Below are 16,033 nucleotides of genomic sequence, written 5' to 3' on the forward strand. Positions count from 1 at the left end.
CCTTTCTGGGCTCAGTGTCAAACTTTGTTAAGTTACATTCCTGCACCCAAGAACCTCCCATACTGATAAAGGTGCTGAATAAATGTAAGTTGTTGATATTCATACACGTTACACTATTCTAGGCAGAGTTCCTTGATGCAGTGAATATCGTGGTTCACTTACCAGACACAGAATTGCTTAACGGAGATTGTGAAAGTGATTGCACTGATGATGTTTCAGTTGCTGCAACACATCTACAATAATAAAAAGTAGAAAAAAAGGCATTATATACAATTAAGACCAAAAGCAAAAGGACTCTTGCCCTGTAAAAGGGTCTAGCCATCTTGAAGAATTAGATCTGATTACATCATTAAAAAAAACATTAACAAACTAGCATTTAAAAGCATAATGATGTTTATGAAATAACCAGATTGTCGTAAATATCAACATGGTAAATTAATGTCCTTCAGTGACGAAAGTATGCCATCATTTGTAATGTGATTATGACTCTTAACTGCCATAGCAAGCCATCTAGTTGTATGAAAAAGATCACTGCATCAAAATGCAAGAGCATCTCCAGTGGTTCACAACGATAGCTCACTGCAAGTGGTAATAGACAATGAACCATGTCAGCAATCCCCATCTCCAATCAATGAATAAGAAGAATCTGAATATAGCCATAGTTTGGAGCAGGTCTCTGTGGCAAAAAAAGTTAAAATGCATTTTACAGTTCTTTGTATCTAAACAGCCTAGCCTTTGTTAAAAGATAATTGATTTGCTGAATTCTAATGCTTACATTCAGGGTTATAAAACGCAAATCATGCCTCAAGTTGATATAGCCATTACTAAAATATCCCACACAACTTGCATAAACAGTGCCCTCCATAATGTTTGGGACAAAAACCCATCAGATTTTAATAAACACCATTTTTATACATTTTGGTTTCACCATGTAGGAATTACAGCTGTGTTTACACATAGCCCCCCAATTTCAGGGCACCATCATGTTTGGGACACAGCAATGTCATGTAAATTAAAGTAGCCATGTTTAGTATGTTGTTGCATATCCTTTGCATGCAATGACTGCTTGAAGTCTGCGATTCATGGACATCACCAGTTGCTGGGTGTATTCTCTGGTGATGCTCTGCCAGGCCTGTATTGCAGCTATCTTTAGCATATGCTTGTTTTGGGGGCTAGTCCTCTTCAGTTTTCTCTTCAGCATATAAAAGGCATGCTCAATTGGGTTCAGATCGGGTGATTGACTTGGCCACTCAAGAATTGACCATTTTTAGCTTTGTAAAACTCCTTTGGTGATTTAGCAGTATGTTTGGGATCATTGTCTTGCTGTAGAATGAACCGCCGGCCAACGAGTTTTGAGGCATTTGTTTGAACGTGAGCAGATAGGATGTGTCTATACACTTCAGAATTAATTATGCTACTACCATCAGCAGTTGTATCATCAATGAAGATAAGTGAGCCAGTATCTTCAGCAGCCATACATACCCAGGCCATAACACCCCCATCATCATGTTTCACAGATGAGGTGGTATGCTTTGGATCTTGGGCAGTTCCTTCTCTCCTCTATCCTTTGCTCTTGCCATCACTCTGATATAAGTTAATCTTCATATCATCTGTCCACAGACCTTTTTACCAGAACTGTGGTTGCTCTTTTAACTACTTCTTGGCAAACTGTAACCTGGCCATCCTATTTTTGCAGCTTACCAATGGTTTGCGTCTTGCAGTGTAGCTTCTGTATTTCTGTTCATGAAGTCTTCTGCAGACAGTGGTCATTGACAAATCCACACCCGACTCCTGACGAGTGCTTCTGATCTGTCGGACAGGTGTTTGGGGTTTTCCTTTATTAGAGAGAATTCTTCTGTCATCAGCTGTGGAGGTCTTCCTTGGCCTGCCAGTCCCATCGCGATTAGTAAGTTCACCAGTGCTCCATTTCTTCTTAATGATGTTCTAAACAGTTGATTTTGGTAAGCCTAAGGTTTGGCTGATGTCTCTAACAGTTTTATTCTAATTTCTCAGTCTCATAATGGCTCATTTGACTTTCATTTGCACAACTTTGGTCCTCATGTTGATAAACACCAATAAAAGTTTCCAAAGGTGATGGAAAGACTGGAGAAAAGACTAGGTGCTGAGAGCTCTCTTATACATTAAGGAGGCAATTAAACACACCTGATCAATTATAAACACCTGTGAAGCCATGTGTCACAAACATTATGGTGCTCTGAAATGCAGGGACTATGTATAAACACTGCTGTAATTTCTACATGGTGAAACCAAAATGTGTAAAAATGGCCTTTAATAAAATCTGACAATGTGCACTTTAACCACATGTCTTTTTTTTTCTATTACAAATCTCAAATTGTGGAGTACAGAGGCATAGAAATAAATGATGGGTCTTTGTCCCAAACATTATGGAGGGCAATGTACATGCCTTTAAAATAGCTGCTACTAAAATATTCCACACAACTTGCATTTACATGCCTTTAAAATAGAGAACATCCTGAATGTTTCGCAGGAAGGATAACAAACTAAAGATTCAGAAGCCTATTATTTAGAGTATTATTTAACCCACATTTCGAGTATTGTCTTCAGTTCTGAGCACCACGTTAGAGGAAAGATATCAAGCTGAAAAGGGTACAGAGAAGATTTACGAGGTTGTTGCCAGGACTAAAAGGTCTGATCTATAGGGAGAGGTTGAGTAGACTGAGTCTCTATCACTTGGAGCGCAGGAGGATGAGTGGTGATCTTATAGAGGTGCATACAATCATGGGAGGTATAGATTGGGTAGATGCACCAGGTCTCTTGCCCAGAGTAGGGGAATCGAGGACAAGGTGAAGGGGAAAAGATTTAATCAGAATCTGAGGGGTACCTTTTTCACACAAAGGGTGGAGGGGGTTAATGGAACAAGCTATCAGAGGAGGTAGCTGAGGCAGGGACTATCTCAACATTTAGGAAACAGTTTGACAGAGCTGCCAAGTTTTGTCAGAGCATTTCAGTATTCTAGTACCTGAAAATCATTATTTTGCTGAGGAAATCAGTATTTTTACGCGGTGCCATTTTGCTGAAAAAAGTGTGATTTTTTAATGTGCGGTCATACCCATGTAAGAGTACAAGAATGCATAACCTTACTATCAATTGACATGTCTTCTACGCACCTTACTTGACAGTGCATTCATTGCCATCTCTTTGTATACTGCTGTTTGAACGGCTGCTTCCTGCTTTTAGCAACAGATGATGATGTGGAAGCCATTTTTGAAGCCTCCCTCTCCCTCCCTCTCTCCCTCTCCCTCTCTAGCCCTCCCTCTCCCTCCCACCCTCCCTCTCCCTCCTTCCTTCTTTATCTCCCACCCTCTTATTCCCTCCCTCCCTCCCCCAACAGTCTGTGACCCATAGCGCTGTGGCCATTGCGCTATGTGTAAAGGCAATAGTGCTCCAGCTGGGAGCGCTATTTTTAGAACCTATAGTGCTGTTTGTTAAATTCCCACCGTTAAACTGACAGCGCTGTTTAAACCTGGAGTGGGACAGGCAGATCAAAGCTTCCAGATCTTGAAATTTAAAATACTAATAGATTTAATCTGCTATAATTTTTAGAGGTACAGTATGACTTTTTATATCCTTGAATTTTTTAAGCAGCAAGATGAAACAGGAAGTCGGGCTGATTTTTTAAAAATCCATATTTTACAAAGTAAATCAGTACATTCGTATTCTGATCACATTTCCGTACAAAATATGGTAAATACGAATTACTTGGCAGCTCTGTACATGTATAGGACAGGTTTGGAGGGGTACGGGCCAAACACGGGCAAGTGGGACTAGTGTAGCTGGGAATATGTTGGTGGGCAAGTTGGGCCAAAGGGCCTGTTTCTGCACTGTATCACTCTATGACTCTATCGCAAGAGGTGAAGAATCTGGACTCTGTCTACTGGTTGTGCCGAGGATGAACTATGGGATAGATCATGTTCGGCTATTTATTGAAGATGCACATGATTGAAAATCGTTTTTGCCTACTTTCATCAGCAAGATTGCTAATCATTTTTAAATAGACCTCATCAAAGGAACTAATTGAAACATACACAAGAGGACTCAAAGTGCTGGAGTAACTCAGCAGTTCAGGCAGCAAGTCTGGAGAACATGGACAGGTGATATTTTGGGTCGAGACCCTTCTCTACTAATTGGAACATAGCAGCTTTTCTACTTCTCCACACAAGAGAATTCCTTCATGTCTGGTACTATCCCAATAAACTGCTGCCTACAATAAAATTCCAGTAATCCAACACTCTGTGATCCAGATCATTGGCTGTTATTCCTATTGTTACTCCTAGTGTAAACCCACTTTTATTTCATTACTTTTACATTACACGCTAATATGAAACCTTTTCCAGTGAACCCAAGATTAAAAGAAGTGGGAAAGATACAAACACTCCAGAGACCAGTTCACTGCTGGCCGCACTCTCCACTTGTACTCTGGACCCCTAGCTCACAAACCGGACTAATGAGTGGGTTAGAAAATAAACCATCAGGGTTTGTTTATGATTAGAGATACAGCACAGAAACAGGCCCTTCGGCCCACCAAGTCCATGCTGACCAGCAATGCCCGCACACTAACACTGTCTTACACACACTAGGGACAACTTACAATTTTACCAATCCAACCACCTTACAAACCTGCACGTCTTTGGAGTGTGGGTGGATTTCTGAGTAACCAGATGCCAGATTATCAGTGCTTTACTGGTACACTTTTCTAATGTGTGGTGGTATAAATTTAACAAAATATTCAATGGCCTCTGTCCATTTTTTCTTTATTGATGGAGATAAGTATTGCATATATTTTCCTGATCGTGCTATTTCCTGCCATTTTCAGGCCATCTTTAACTGCAATATATCTGGAAGAGCTTTGTAAAAGCAAAATCAAATACCAAACTGATATGTGAAAGGGAGGTTTACTGAAAGCTTGGTACGTTTGAAGAGGTACATTTGAAGGAATGTCACAAAGGAAGATAGAAAGTGGGAAAGGTAGGGAACTGCAGAACTCAACGCTTCAGCAATGATCACCAACAAATGGTGAATGCAGTTTACAAACATAGAAACATAGAAACATAGAAATTAGGTGCAGGAGTAGGCCATTCGGCCCTTAGAGCCTGCACCGCCATTCAATATGATCATGGCTGATCATCCAACTCAGTATCCCGTACCTGCCTTCTCTCCATACCCTCTGATCCCCTTAGCCACAAGGGCCACATCTAACTCCCTCTTAAATATAGCCAATGAACTGGCCTCGACTACCCTCTGTGGCAGGGAGTTCCAGAGATTCACCACTCTCTGTGTGAAAAAAGTTCTTCTCATCTCGGTTTTAAAGGATTTCCCCCTTATCCTTAAGCTGTGACCCCTTGTCCTGGACTTCCCCAACATCGGGAGCAATCTTCCTGCATCTAGCCTGTCCAACCCCTTAAGAATTTTGTAAGTTTCTATAAGATCCCCTCTCAATCTCCTAAATTCTAGAGAGTATAAACCAAGTCTATCCAGTCTTTCTTCATAAGACAGTCCTGACATCCCAGGAATCAGTCTGGTGAACCTTCTCTGCACTCCCTCTATGGCAATAATGTCCTTCCTCAGATTTGGAGACCAAAACTGTACGCAATACTCCAGGTGTGGTCTCACCAAGACCCTGTACAACTGCAGTAGAACCTCCCTGCTCCTATACTCAAATCCTTTTGCTATGAAAGCTAACATACCATTCACTTTCTTCACTGCCTGCTGCACCTGCATGCCCACTTTCAATGACTGGTGTACCATGACACCCAGGTCTCGCTGCATCTCCCCTTTTCCTAGTCGGCCACCATTTAGATAATAGTCTGCTTTCCTGTTTTTGCCACCAAAATGGATAACCTCACATTTATCCACATTATAATGCATCTGCCAAACATTTGCCCACTCACCCAGCCTATCCAAGTCACCTTGCAGTCTCCTAGCATCATCCTCACAGCTAACACTGCCCCCCAGCTTAGTGTCATCTGCAAACTTGGAGATATTGCCTTCAATTCCCTCATCCAGATCATTAATATATATTGTAAATAGCTGGGGTCCCAGCACTGAGCCTTGCGGTACCCCACTAGTCACTGCCTGCCATTGTGAAATGGACCCGTTTACTCCTACTCTTTGCTTCCTGTTTGCCAGCCAGTTCTCTATCCACATCAATACTGAACCCCCAATGCCGTGTGCTTTAAGTTTGTAAACTAATCTCTTATGTGGGACCTTGTCGAAAGCCTTCTGGAAGTCCAGATACACCACCAAAGACAGGACTATGGCAAATTTGCTTTATCTGTCCATTAGAAAGAATTTGACAGCAATCCTCTTTTGCTGATATTAGGCAACAATGTTGTGAGTTGAGCTTCACTTTATGACCTGCAGTATCTTATGCAACAGCAAGCTAGATGGAGAACTATTCCCACCCACAGATCACCAACACACCAATGATAAAGATCCACGAGTAGCTAAATTATATCTTTGGATAATTATAATCTTAAATCTTTATTTCTTACAAAAGCAAGTACTCAGATTATTGCATACATAATAAAGTCCATTGGTTATCGTTAAACAGTAGCATACAGTCAAATTAATGATTTGAGTACCTGCTAGCCTTTTGTCCATGTTGTACTGCAGCTACTGGTGAAGTATTCACTTTTTGAATGAAGTTTTTCAAGATAGTCCAACACTTATAAAATTGAGCGTGACAGTTCCTACAGATATACTGTGGCAAAGTGGAATCCTGCCTCACAACAACACCAACTAGCTTCTGGAAATCACCACAGAAAGTCTGTTGTGCTCTGCGCTGCCTCTCTGGACTCGTCTCAATCAGAGGAACTTTTGCAAAAACATTACGAAGGCTCCTGGAGGAAAACTTTCCATGGCATAGACGGCAGTAGCTGGTGGTCATAATAAGAGATGCAGCTAATGAGAAATAGAAACAGATATAATGTGAGTTAATGCACAGTAGGGTGGGAATCAAATATTTAAGATTTTTATAAATATATTTCACTTAGCACAATGAGATATAAGGCCAGATACATTTATGAATTATTATTGCTACTATACAAATACAATTGTGACCTTGATTTTTAGAAAGCACATGATTTAATTCTGAAGATTATTATTCAGGGATAAAAGGTCAATTGATCATGCTACTGGTACAGAAATAATGGAAACTCGTACAGCAAATCAAGAATGTTTTGGAAAAGGACCTCAACTAATTCTCATTAGTTTTTTTTGTTGTTTTTTTTTATTTGTATTTTTTATTAGAAGCAATGTGCAGTAGTATAAACCATGGCATAAGACATAATACATTTCATGTACAACTTCTTGTTTTAAATTTAACAATAGAAATGTCACAGATGAAAGTAAAAGAGAGTAAAGAGAAGAGTAAGGGAAACAGTGATGTGTGAACCCCTGGAGTACCACTCCAGGAGTTAACAAGTGATAGTTTGTAGAAGGATAGAGAGAAGAAACACATAGAGTTGTAAATAAAAAGGAAAAAAGAAAGACCGGAAAACAGAAATGGGATATACCTACTTCATATCTTTCCACACCCCTCACCCAGTTCAGAAACAGTTAATTTCCAGAGTTGTGTTGCACCATATTATACTTGTAATAAATCGATGAAAGGAGACCATATCTTTAAGAATTGCTCTGATTTTCCTGCTCGGACGAATCTCATATCTTCAAGATGTAGCATCTCAGACATGCTTGTGATCCACATTTTAAGCGTTGGGGTGGATGCATTTTTCCAAAATTTAGGTATAAGTTTTTTTGTTGTTTAACATTAAAATAAGAATATTTCTAGTTGTTAGTTGTTAACATTAAAATAAGAATATTTCTATTTTGGAGACTGTATGAACAATATGAGAGAAATATTATTCTTAATAAGAACAGAAAATGCTAGAAATACTTAACAAGTCAGGCCACACCTGTGGGAAGAATAACAGGGTTAACATTTCAAGTCAAAGACTCTCCCTCGAAATTAGGAAGGAGACCAAACAAGCTCTTTAAACTACAGGGGTGGTGGAGGAAGGGGGTAATCGCCAAAAGCTTAAAATGAGCTTGACTATGGGGATAAATCGTAAAATAAATATTCTGTTTAATGAGTGAATGGGAGCAATTAGAGTAAGAGAATATGCAAAAGATCATAGGCCAAAGAATGTGGTAGTTACACAATGCAGAGCAGGTACTCATGCCTGGTGATTCACACTGGGAATACTCTCCAATCTAAGATGGAAAGAAAAGGAAAATAAAGTAATATATAAACCAACTGAACCTTTTTTTCCCTTACCTGCCAGGATGCTTCTCTGCTCTGCCTTTTGTAACTCCTATATTCTCTTGTCTATGTTATTTTGTCTCTGTTCTCATTCTCTAACTGCACCTACTCACTAACCAGATTACTGTTTATAGCTTCTCTACATGGTCACCCCGGTTTTACCATGCCAGAGACACCGCCATCCTCCACCCTCATTGCAGTTTAATGTTCTCCTACACAGTTCCAGAAACATCAACACAGTTTTAGTTCCCACAGCTGCGACCTAATCTACTGAATATTTCCAGCATTTTCTGTTTAATTTTAGATTACTAGCAACTACAGTTTAAAAAATAAATTCACTATTATTCTCAATGCACAATACACAATACACAAGCACAATACTAATCATTTCAATGTGCCTGCCTTTCCTGATATGTATTGACTTAAGATTTTCATTATCCCTATGGAATCATCTTAATATTTAAATTTATTTTGATTATACAGAAGTTTCATGAATGAAAATGATACGATCGAATCTTATTTATCCCAGGAATGAAATTAATTTGCAAAATTACAAAAGAATGTAATTTTGTAATTTACTTATCTGTAGTAATATTACAATGATTTTTTTTGGGCTCAAAATTTTAATGAATAATGCAGAAATAAGAAATAAAGAACATAAATACATTGATGCAGCTTTTATTAATTAGGACTGACATTTTACACCTTTTTTTGTGTTGTCACCGTTTAATTAATTGTTGGTCCTTTCAGCATTGACATTCTAAATACCTTATTTCCCGGCAATGAAGACGCTATTTTTTACCCAAAAAGAAGGCACAAACATTTACCTGCGTCTTGGAGGCCGAGGGTTAGGTTGTTAGCCAAGAAAGATAGACTTGGCTACCCCTCAGTACAGCAGCATCAAGAACGATGTTGCTGTACTGAGGAATAGCCAAGTCTATCCCTCATTGCTGGCAGCTGATGGGAAGCGGCTGTGAAAGGACAACGCCGCTGGGGGGGTCTCTCTCTCTCTCTCCCTCCCCTCCGCCCCTCCCCTCCCTCCCCCCCGTCCCTCCCTCCTCCTTCCCCCCCTCTCCCCCCCTCCCTCCCCCCCTCTTCCCCTCTCCCCCCCCCCCTCTCTCACCCCTCCTCTTTCTTCCCCCCCCTCTTCCCTCCCCCTCCCTCTTCCCCCCCTCCTCCCCCCTTCCCCCCTTCTCCCCCCTTCCCCCCCTCTCCCCCCCCCCCTCTTCCCCCCCCTCTTCCCCCCCCCTTTCTCCCCCCCCTCCTCATCACCCCTCCTCCTCACCCCCCCTCCTCCTCACCCCCCCCCCTCCTCACCCTCCCCCTCCTCCTCACCCCCCCCTTCACCCTCCCCTTTTCCTCCCCCACCCCTTCCTCCTACCCAGTCCCGGGGCAGGCGACCTGGGAACTGCAGCCAGTCCCGGGGCACGCAGGCGATGTTTCCCACCTCTGGACTAAACCAAACCCTTGATCCTGTCCCGCCATCCTTTTCTCAAAATGTAGCAACTTAAATTGGGGGTGCGTCTTCGACGCAGGTGCATCTTCATTGCCGGGAAATACAGTAAATCAAGTACAAGACATTGTAATATGACTGCAAAATGTAAATCCCAACCCTTGCACAGTGAGTCTGACTCAGGGACGAAGTACCAGCTTCCGGCCATCTTTTCATTGATCATTTTCTCTTTGCAAAAGTGCTAGAGACTCTGATCGGCCAAAAGTGGATACTGAACATTAACACATCAGAGTTCCAAGGTAACAAAGCATGCAGTAATCGTTTATTTTTTAAGTTTTAGTTTGTCGAAAATACATTGCAAGTTTAAGGTGGAGTTATGATTTTGTTTTATTATTAGTTTTATTATTACCTTTGGAAACACAATTGGGAAATTGAGCTCATTGCAGTTTAAGGTGGAGTTATGACTTTGTTTTCTTAATTTAGTTTTGGTCCGTTGAAAATGCAATTGAGAGGTTGAGCTCTTTGCAAGTTTAAGGGTGAGTTTGACTCCATTTGGTCTTATTTTATCTTACTCAATCAAGATCACAATTGACAGGTTGACTATCCTGTCCTATGTGATTGAAAATCCAAGTGAGAGGTTGAGCTCATTACATGGTTTGGTAAAGTTCGTCGTTTATTTTTTCGTAAAAGTTCGTCGTTTATTTTTATTTTGATTCATGTCCTTTCAATGGCACCTAGTAGTTTGTTTTAGTTGCAACTACATAAATTTAAGTATATCTTGAGAAATATAGGAATGTTTAAAAATTGATTATAGAGTGTAAGGCCTTAGAATAGCGACATACATAAGATGAGAATTTTTATTTGGGAACGCTCCCAAATTATAGAGTATAAGAATAAGTTTAAAATTGATTGTAGAGTATAAGGCCCTTTCTGGACCTTTCTACGCCACCACCACCCGATCCCCAACAATTGGCTCATGAGACCCACCAGACATTCACTGCCCTGAAACGAGCCCAGACTCAGGCACAGGCCCTGGGTCTGCCAGACTTCGAGAAGCCATTCAATCTTTTTGTGCATCACGTCAGGTTTCGCACTGTCTGTCCTCACTCAGCTTCATGGAAACCACCAACGTCCAGTCGCCTACTGCAGCACCCAGCTCGACCCAGTAGGCAAAGCCTTACCTGGATGTCTTCCATCGCTGGCTCCAGCATACTATTCAGTGAACCAAGCGCCATCCATCACATTAAACCACCGCACTATCCTCCATGTCCCCCTTTCAGTTGACATTCTCCTCACAAAATGCGCCACCCAGCCTCTGACGATTGCCCGCCTTTCAAAGTACGAGGTGGAACTTCTGTCCAACCCCAACATCACCATCAGGCGGTGCATCACCATCAACCCCGCTACCCTCTTACCCAACGAAGATGACGGCGACCCCCATTGCTGCGAGACATTTACAATCGCAGTCAGCAAACCCCGTGTCCACCTCACTGACATTCCACTGCCTCACCCAGACCTGATTCTCTTCATTGACGGCTTGGCACTATGAAACTGCAAAGGACACAGCTATTCGCACTTACAAGAGCATGCATCCTCACCAGGGCTTCCATTCACAGGTAAAGGAGGCACAGCTTGACCCAGCAGACAGGAGGTTTGGAACCTTGCGATTTTGTTTATATCAAGACCTTCAAGCGAAAAACTAATCTGCACCCCCACTTTGAGGGACCCTTCCAAGTCCTTCTAACTACAAATACAGTGGTCAAAATCAAAGAACGTCCTACCTGGGTCCACGTGTCACACTACAAAAAGGCCGCACCACAACAGTAACATAATCGCATAGAAGAAGCCTTATCTCCAAGAATGTGGGTTTTGTGGACTCTTGCCATTATGGTGACACTGAATTGTAATACCTTCTTATACATGACGCATATTTATGCCAAAACTACTAACAAATCTGCATGCTGGCTTTGTACACATGTCCCCACTAACAATTAGGGTGGTACCAACCATCCTTTGTTGCCAACACCTCCTCACCCCCCTTCTAGGTCACTGCCAGCCCTAATTGCCTACAGCAACATACATTTTGTGTGCAGGCACAAAGCATACCCCTGACTGCCGGCCAATTGGACAGGATCTTGCTACCTAGGCTACGTAATCCCATATATATACACGCACACAATGTAAAAACGTTGGGGGCAGTAGTGCACAGGATCTACCACAAGGTCAGTCGAGACATAACTGAAACAGAACGGTACTTCGCTATCCTCTTCCCCACGCGTGGATGATTCCCTAGAATGATTCAAGAAGTTAGGTCGGCAGCGGCAACTATGGAGAAATTGGGAAACTATAGAGTCCCTTTGGAAGAAATCAGCCTACTACAGGGACTCATCAGTCATTGTCATAGTCGCCACCCTGTATTGTATTGCTGCCTTAATCCGACATTGCTGCACTCCGGTAGCTACCATAGAGCTGCCAACTCTCACACATTGAGCGTGAGAATCACGCATTTCACCAAATTCTCACGCTCTCACTTTGATCACAAATTTCTCATGCTCTGTCATGGGAAATTCTGTGATCAACGAGAATTTCAAAACTAATATCAACTGCATGGGCCGCGGGTGTTGGAGTGCCGGGGCGGAGGGAGGGATGGAGCAGTGGGGGGGAAGATGCGGACAGGGAGTCGGGGTATTCGAGTGTTTGCGGGGCTGGCGAGTCACTCGCTGCAGCTCTGGCAATGGAGCAGCCTCAGTGCAAGAGTCCCGGGACGGCGGAGGCGTCGGAAGCGATCCCTGGTTTGGACGGAGAGCACTGCCAGATGTGAGCGGGGAACTGAGGCCAGTTGTCCGTGATGTCTGGATCCCAATGTTCAGCACTTCATGTTTCGGAGTTGGCTAATGTTATTGATTTGTAATTAGCCCGATTTGCCTGAGTTGACAAAACCTTAATTTATTCACCTGGAATATCTAGGGGGATGGGATAAGTGTAAAAATATATTTGACAGGTTGAATAGAAATGTCCCCAATCTCAATCCCCAAGACCCTGGTAAGAGCCTCATCTATAATAGAAGAGGGGAACCCCCGTTCCCTGAAGAATGAGGACATCTCCGATGCCCTGGTTCGGAACACCTCATCCTGGGTGCAGATGCGGCGTAGATAGAGGAATTGGGAGTAGGGGATGGAGTCCTTACAGGAAGCAGGGTGGGAAGAAGTGTAGTCCAGATAGCCATGGGAGTCAGTGGGTTTATAGTAGATGTCGGTCAGTAGTCTATCACCTGCGATGGAGATAGTGAGGTCTAGAAATGGTAGGGAAAAGTCGGAAATGGTCCAGGTGTATTTGAGTGCCGGATGGAAGTTAGTGGTGAAATGGATGAAGTCAGTGAGTTGTGTATGGGTGCAGGAGGTAATAATAATAATAATACATTTTATTTATGGGCGCCTTTCAAGAGTCTCAAGGACACCTTACAAAAATTGAGCATGTATAGGAAAAACATGTAAGGGGAATGAAATAAATAGTAGAGACATGACTAGTACACAAAGTAAAGACAGAATTCAATACAAAACACAGCATGAGGCAATTAATGCACAGATGAAAAGGGACGGGGACGTGGGGCTAAGGATAGGCAGAGGTGAAGAGATGGGTCTTGAGACGGGACTGGAAGATGGGGAGGGACACGGAATTGCGGATCAGTTGGGGGAGGGAGTTCCAGAGCCTGGGAGCTGCCCTGGAGAAGGCTCTGTCCCCAAAACTGCGGAGGTTGGACTTGTGGATGGAGAGGAGACCGGCTGATGTGGATCTGAGGGACCGTGAGGGTTGGTAGGGGGAGAGGAGGTCAATGAGATATGTGGGGGCCAGATGGTGGAGGGCTTTGTAGGTGAGGACCAGGATTTTGTAGGTGATCCGGTGGGAGATGGGAAGCCAGTGAAGTTTTTTGAGGACTGGAGTGATGTGATGCCAGGATTTGGTGTGGGTGATGAGTCGGGCGGCTGCGTTCTGGACCAGTTGGAGTCGGTTGATGTAGGTGGAGCTGATGCCAAGGAGAAGTGAGTTGCAATAGTCCAGTCGGGAGGAGATGAAGGCATGGATGAGTCTTTCAGCAGCAGGCGGTGTGAGAGAGGGTCTGAGTTTGGCGATGTTGCGGAGATGAAAGAAGGAGGTTTTAATGACATGGCGGATGTGAGGCTCAAGGGAGAGGGTGGAATCAAAGATCACGCCAAGGTTGCGGGCCTGGGGAGATGGGGAGACAGTGGTGCCGTCGATGGTGAGAGTGGGGTTATTGATTTTGCTGAGTGTGGCTTTGGAGCCTATGAGGAGGAATTCTGTCTTATCGCTGTTGAGTTTGAGGAAATTATGTTGCATCCAGGTTTTTATAGCTGACAAACAGGAGTTGATATGGGAGAGGGGGGGGTTGTGGGGGGATTTGGTGCCAAGGTAAATCTGGGTGTCATCAGCGTAACAGTGGAAGTCCAGATTGAAGTGGCGGAGTATCTGACCAAGGGGGAGGATGTAGATGATGAAGAGGAGGGGGCCGAGTACGGAGCCTTGGGGAACGCCTTGAGTGACTGCGGCTGTAGCAGAGGTGTGGTTGTGGAGAGAGATGAAGTGGGATCTGTTGGAAAGGTAGGAACGGAGCCAGCTGAGTGCAGAGCCTTCAATGCCGAGGTCCTTGAGTCTGGTGAGCAGGATGTTATGGTAGCACCAATGCAGTCGTCGATGTAGCGGAGGTAGAGTTTGGGGATAGGGTCGCAGTACGTCTCGAGCAAAGATTGTTCGACGTACCCTGGGGGACGACAGATGGCACAATGGGCTAAGTGTTCGGCTGGCAACCGGATGGTAGCCGGTTCGAATCCCGCTTGGAGTGCATACTGTCGTTGTGTCCTTGGGCAAGACACTTCACCCACCTTTGCCTGTGTGTGAATGTGTGTGTGATTGGTGGTGGTCGGAGGGGCCATAGGCGCAGATTGGCAGCCACACTTCCGTCAGTCTGCCCCAGGGCAGCTGTGGCTACAGAAGTAGCTTACCACCACCGAGTGTGACTGAGGAGTGAATGAATAATGCGATGTAAAGCGCCTTGAGTATTAGAAAGGCGCTATATAAACCCCATCCATTATTATTATTATTACCCTACAAAAAGGCAGGCCTAGCTGGGGCCCATGCGCGTGCCCATAGCTACGCCTTGTATTTGGAGGAAATGGGAGGAGTCAAACCAAAAGTTGTTAAGGGAGTATGTACGCTATTTGCACGCTCTCCCTATGACCATGTTGACAAGTCAGTTGGTACGTTGGCCACTGTAACCTGTTCTTTACGTGCACATGAATAGTAGAATCTCAGGGACATTGTTGGGAATGTGGGAGAATATAATGGGATTAGTGTAGGATTGGTGCAAACAGTGTGTACTCAGAGGGTCAAAGGCCCTGTTTCTGTGCTATATGACTACTGTAGGATCCGAAAGAATATCTAATATGGAGAAATGTAAAGAATATTTTTTTTCAAATGGATTGGACAAATTGACGTGAAAGACCAAAGGTCCCTGCAATTGTTCAAATTGCCCAAGAAGATTTTAAGTTGATGCATTGGAGCATGATTAAACACTCAAAGGCTTGCACCATGAATTGATTTGGTAAATTTCCCATGTCATTGTTAAGGCTTGACAATATCATACATACGATACATTAAGTTTGAAGTGTATTGACAATTTTGCTGCATTTTTGGACACGGCAGATCCCCAAATCTGCATTTATGATAAAGAACTATTGTTGTTGTCACTGGATGTAGGTGAAACTGTGTATTGGTAATAAAAGGTTGGTGGGGATGAAGCAGCTACTGCAATGTTGTCTGCTTCAGACACTTCAGTGTATAATTAATAATTACTACCAAGTATTCTGTATGCTAGACTACTTTCCACAAACGGCTCTCAGTTTACCGCCTCATGAACAAAATGGTAATTTCGACAACACGATATTTAAGTATCGGCCAAAATAGTTTGGGGAGGTCAAAAGGTTTCATTCTATCCTAACGAAGGACAAATGTTAAAATGATCATAACCAAATCTGTGAGGATTATGAAGGTATCCATATGAAGGTATCCATCTGCTGTCATAAGGAATAGGAGTAGAATTAGGCCATTCGGCCCATCAAGTCTACTCCACTATTCAATAATTGCTGATCTATCTCTCCCTCCTAACCCCATTCTCCTGCCTTCTCCACATAGCCTCTGACACCTAGACTGATCAAGAATATATCTATCTCTGCCTTAAAAATATCCATTGACTTTGCCTCCAC

General features: G+C 43.1%; 1 protein-coding gene across 2 annotated transcripts in view; it reads right to left on the bottom strand.

Moving 5' to 3' along the window:
- znf276 (zinc finger protein 276) overlaps positions 1-16,033 on the bottom strand; it is a 48,682-nt gene that overhangs the window by 31,862 nt on the left and 787 nt on the right. For both annotated transcript variants that reach the window (XM_033035661.1, XM_033035662.1), the window contains exons 2-3: positions 6,624-6,942; positions 163-233 (exon numbers count right to left, since the gene is read on the bottom strand). In XM_033035661.1, the coding sequence (XP_032891552.1) occupies positions 163-233; positions 6,624-6,942 (390 nt within the window). The remainder of the gene's footprint in view (positions 1-162; positions 234-6,623; positions 6,943-16,033) is intronic.

Source organism: Amblyraja radiata, chromosome 17, assembly GCF_010909765.2.
Source record: "Amblyraja radiata isolate CabotCenter1 chromosome 17, sAmbRad1.1.pri, whole genome shotgun sequence".
NCBI lineage: Eukaryota > Metazoa > Chordata > Chondrichthyes > Rajiformes > Rajidae > Amblyraja > Amblyraja radiata.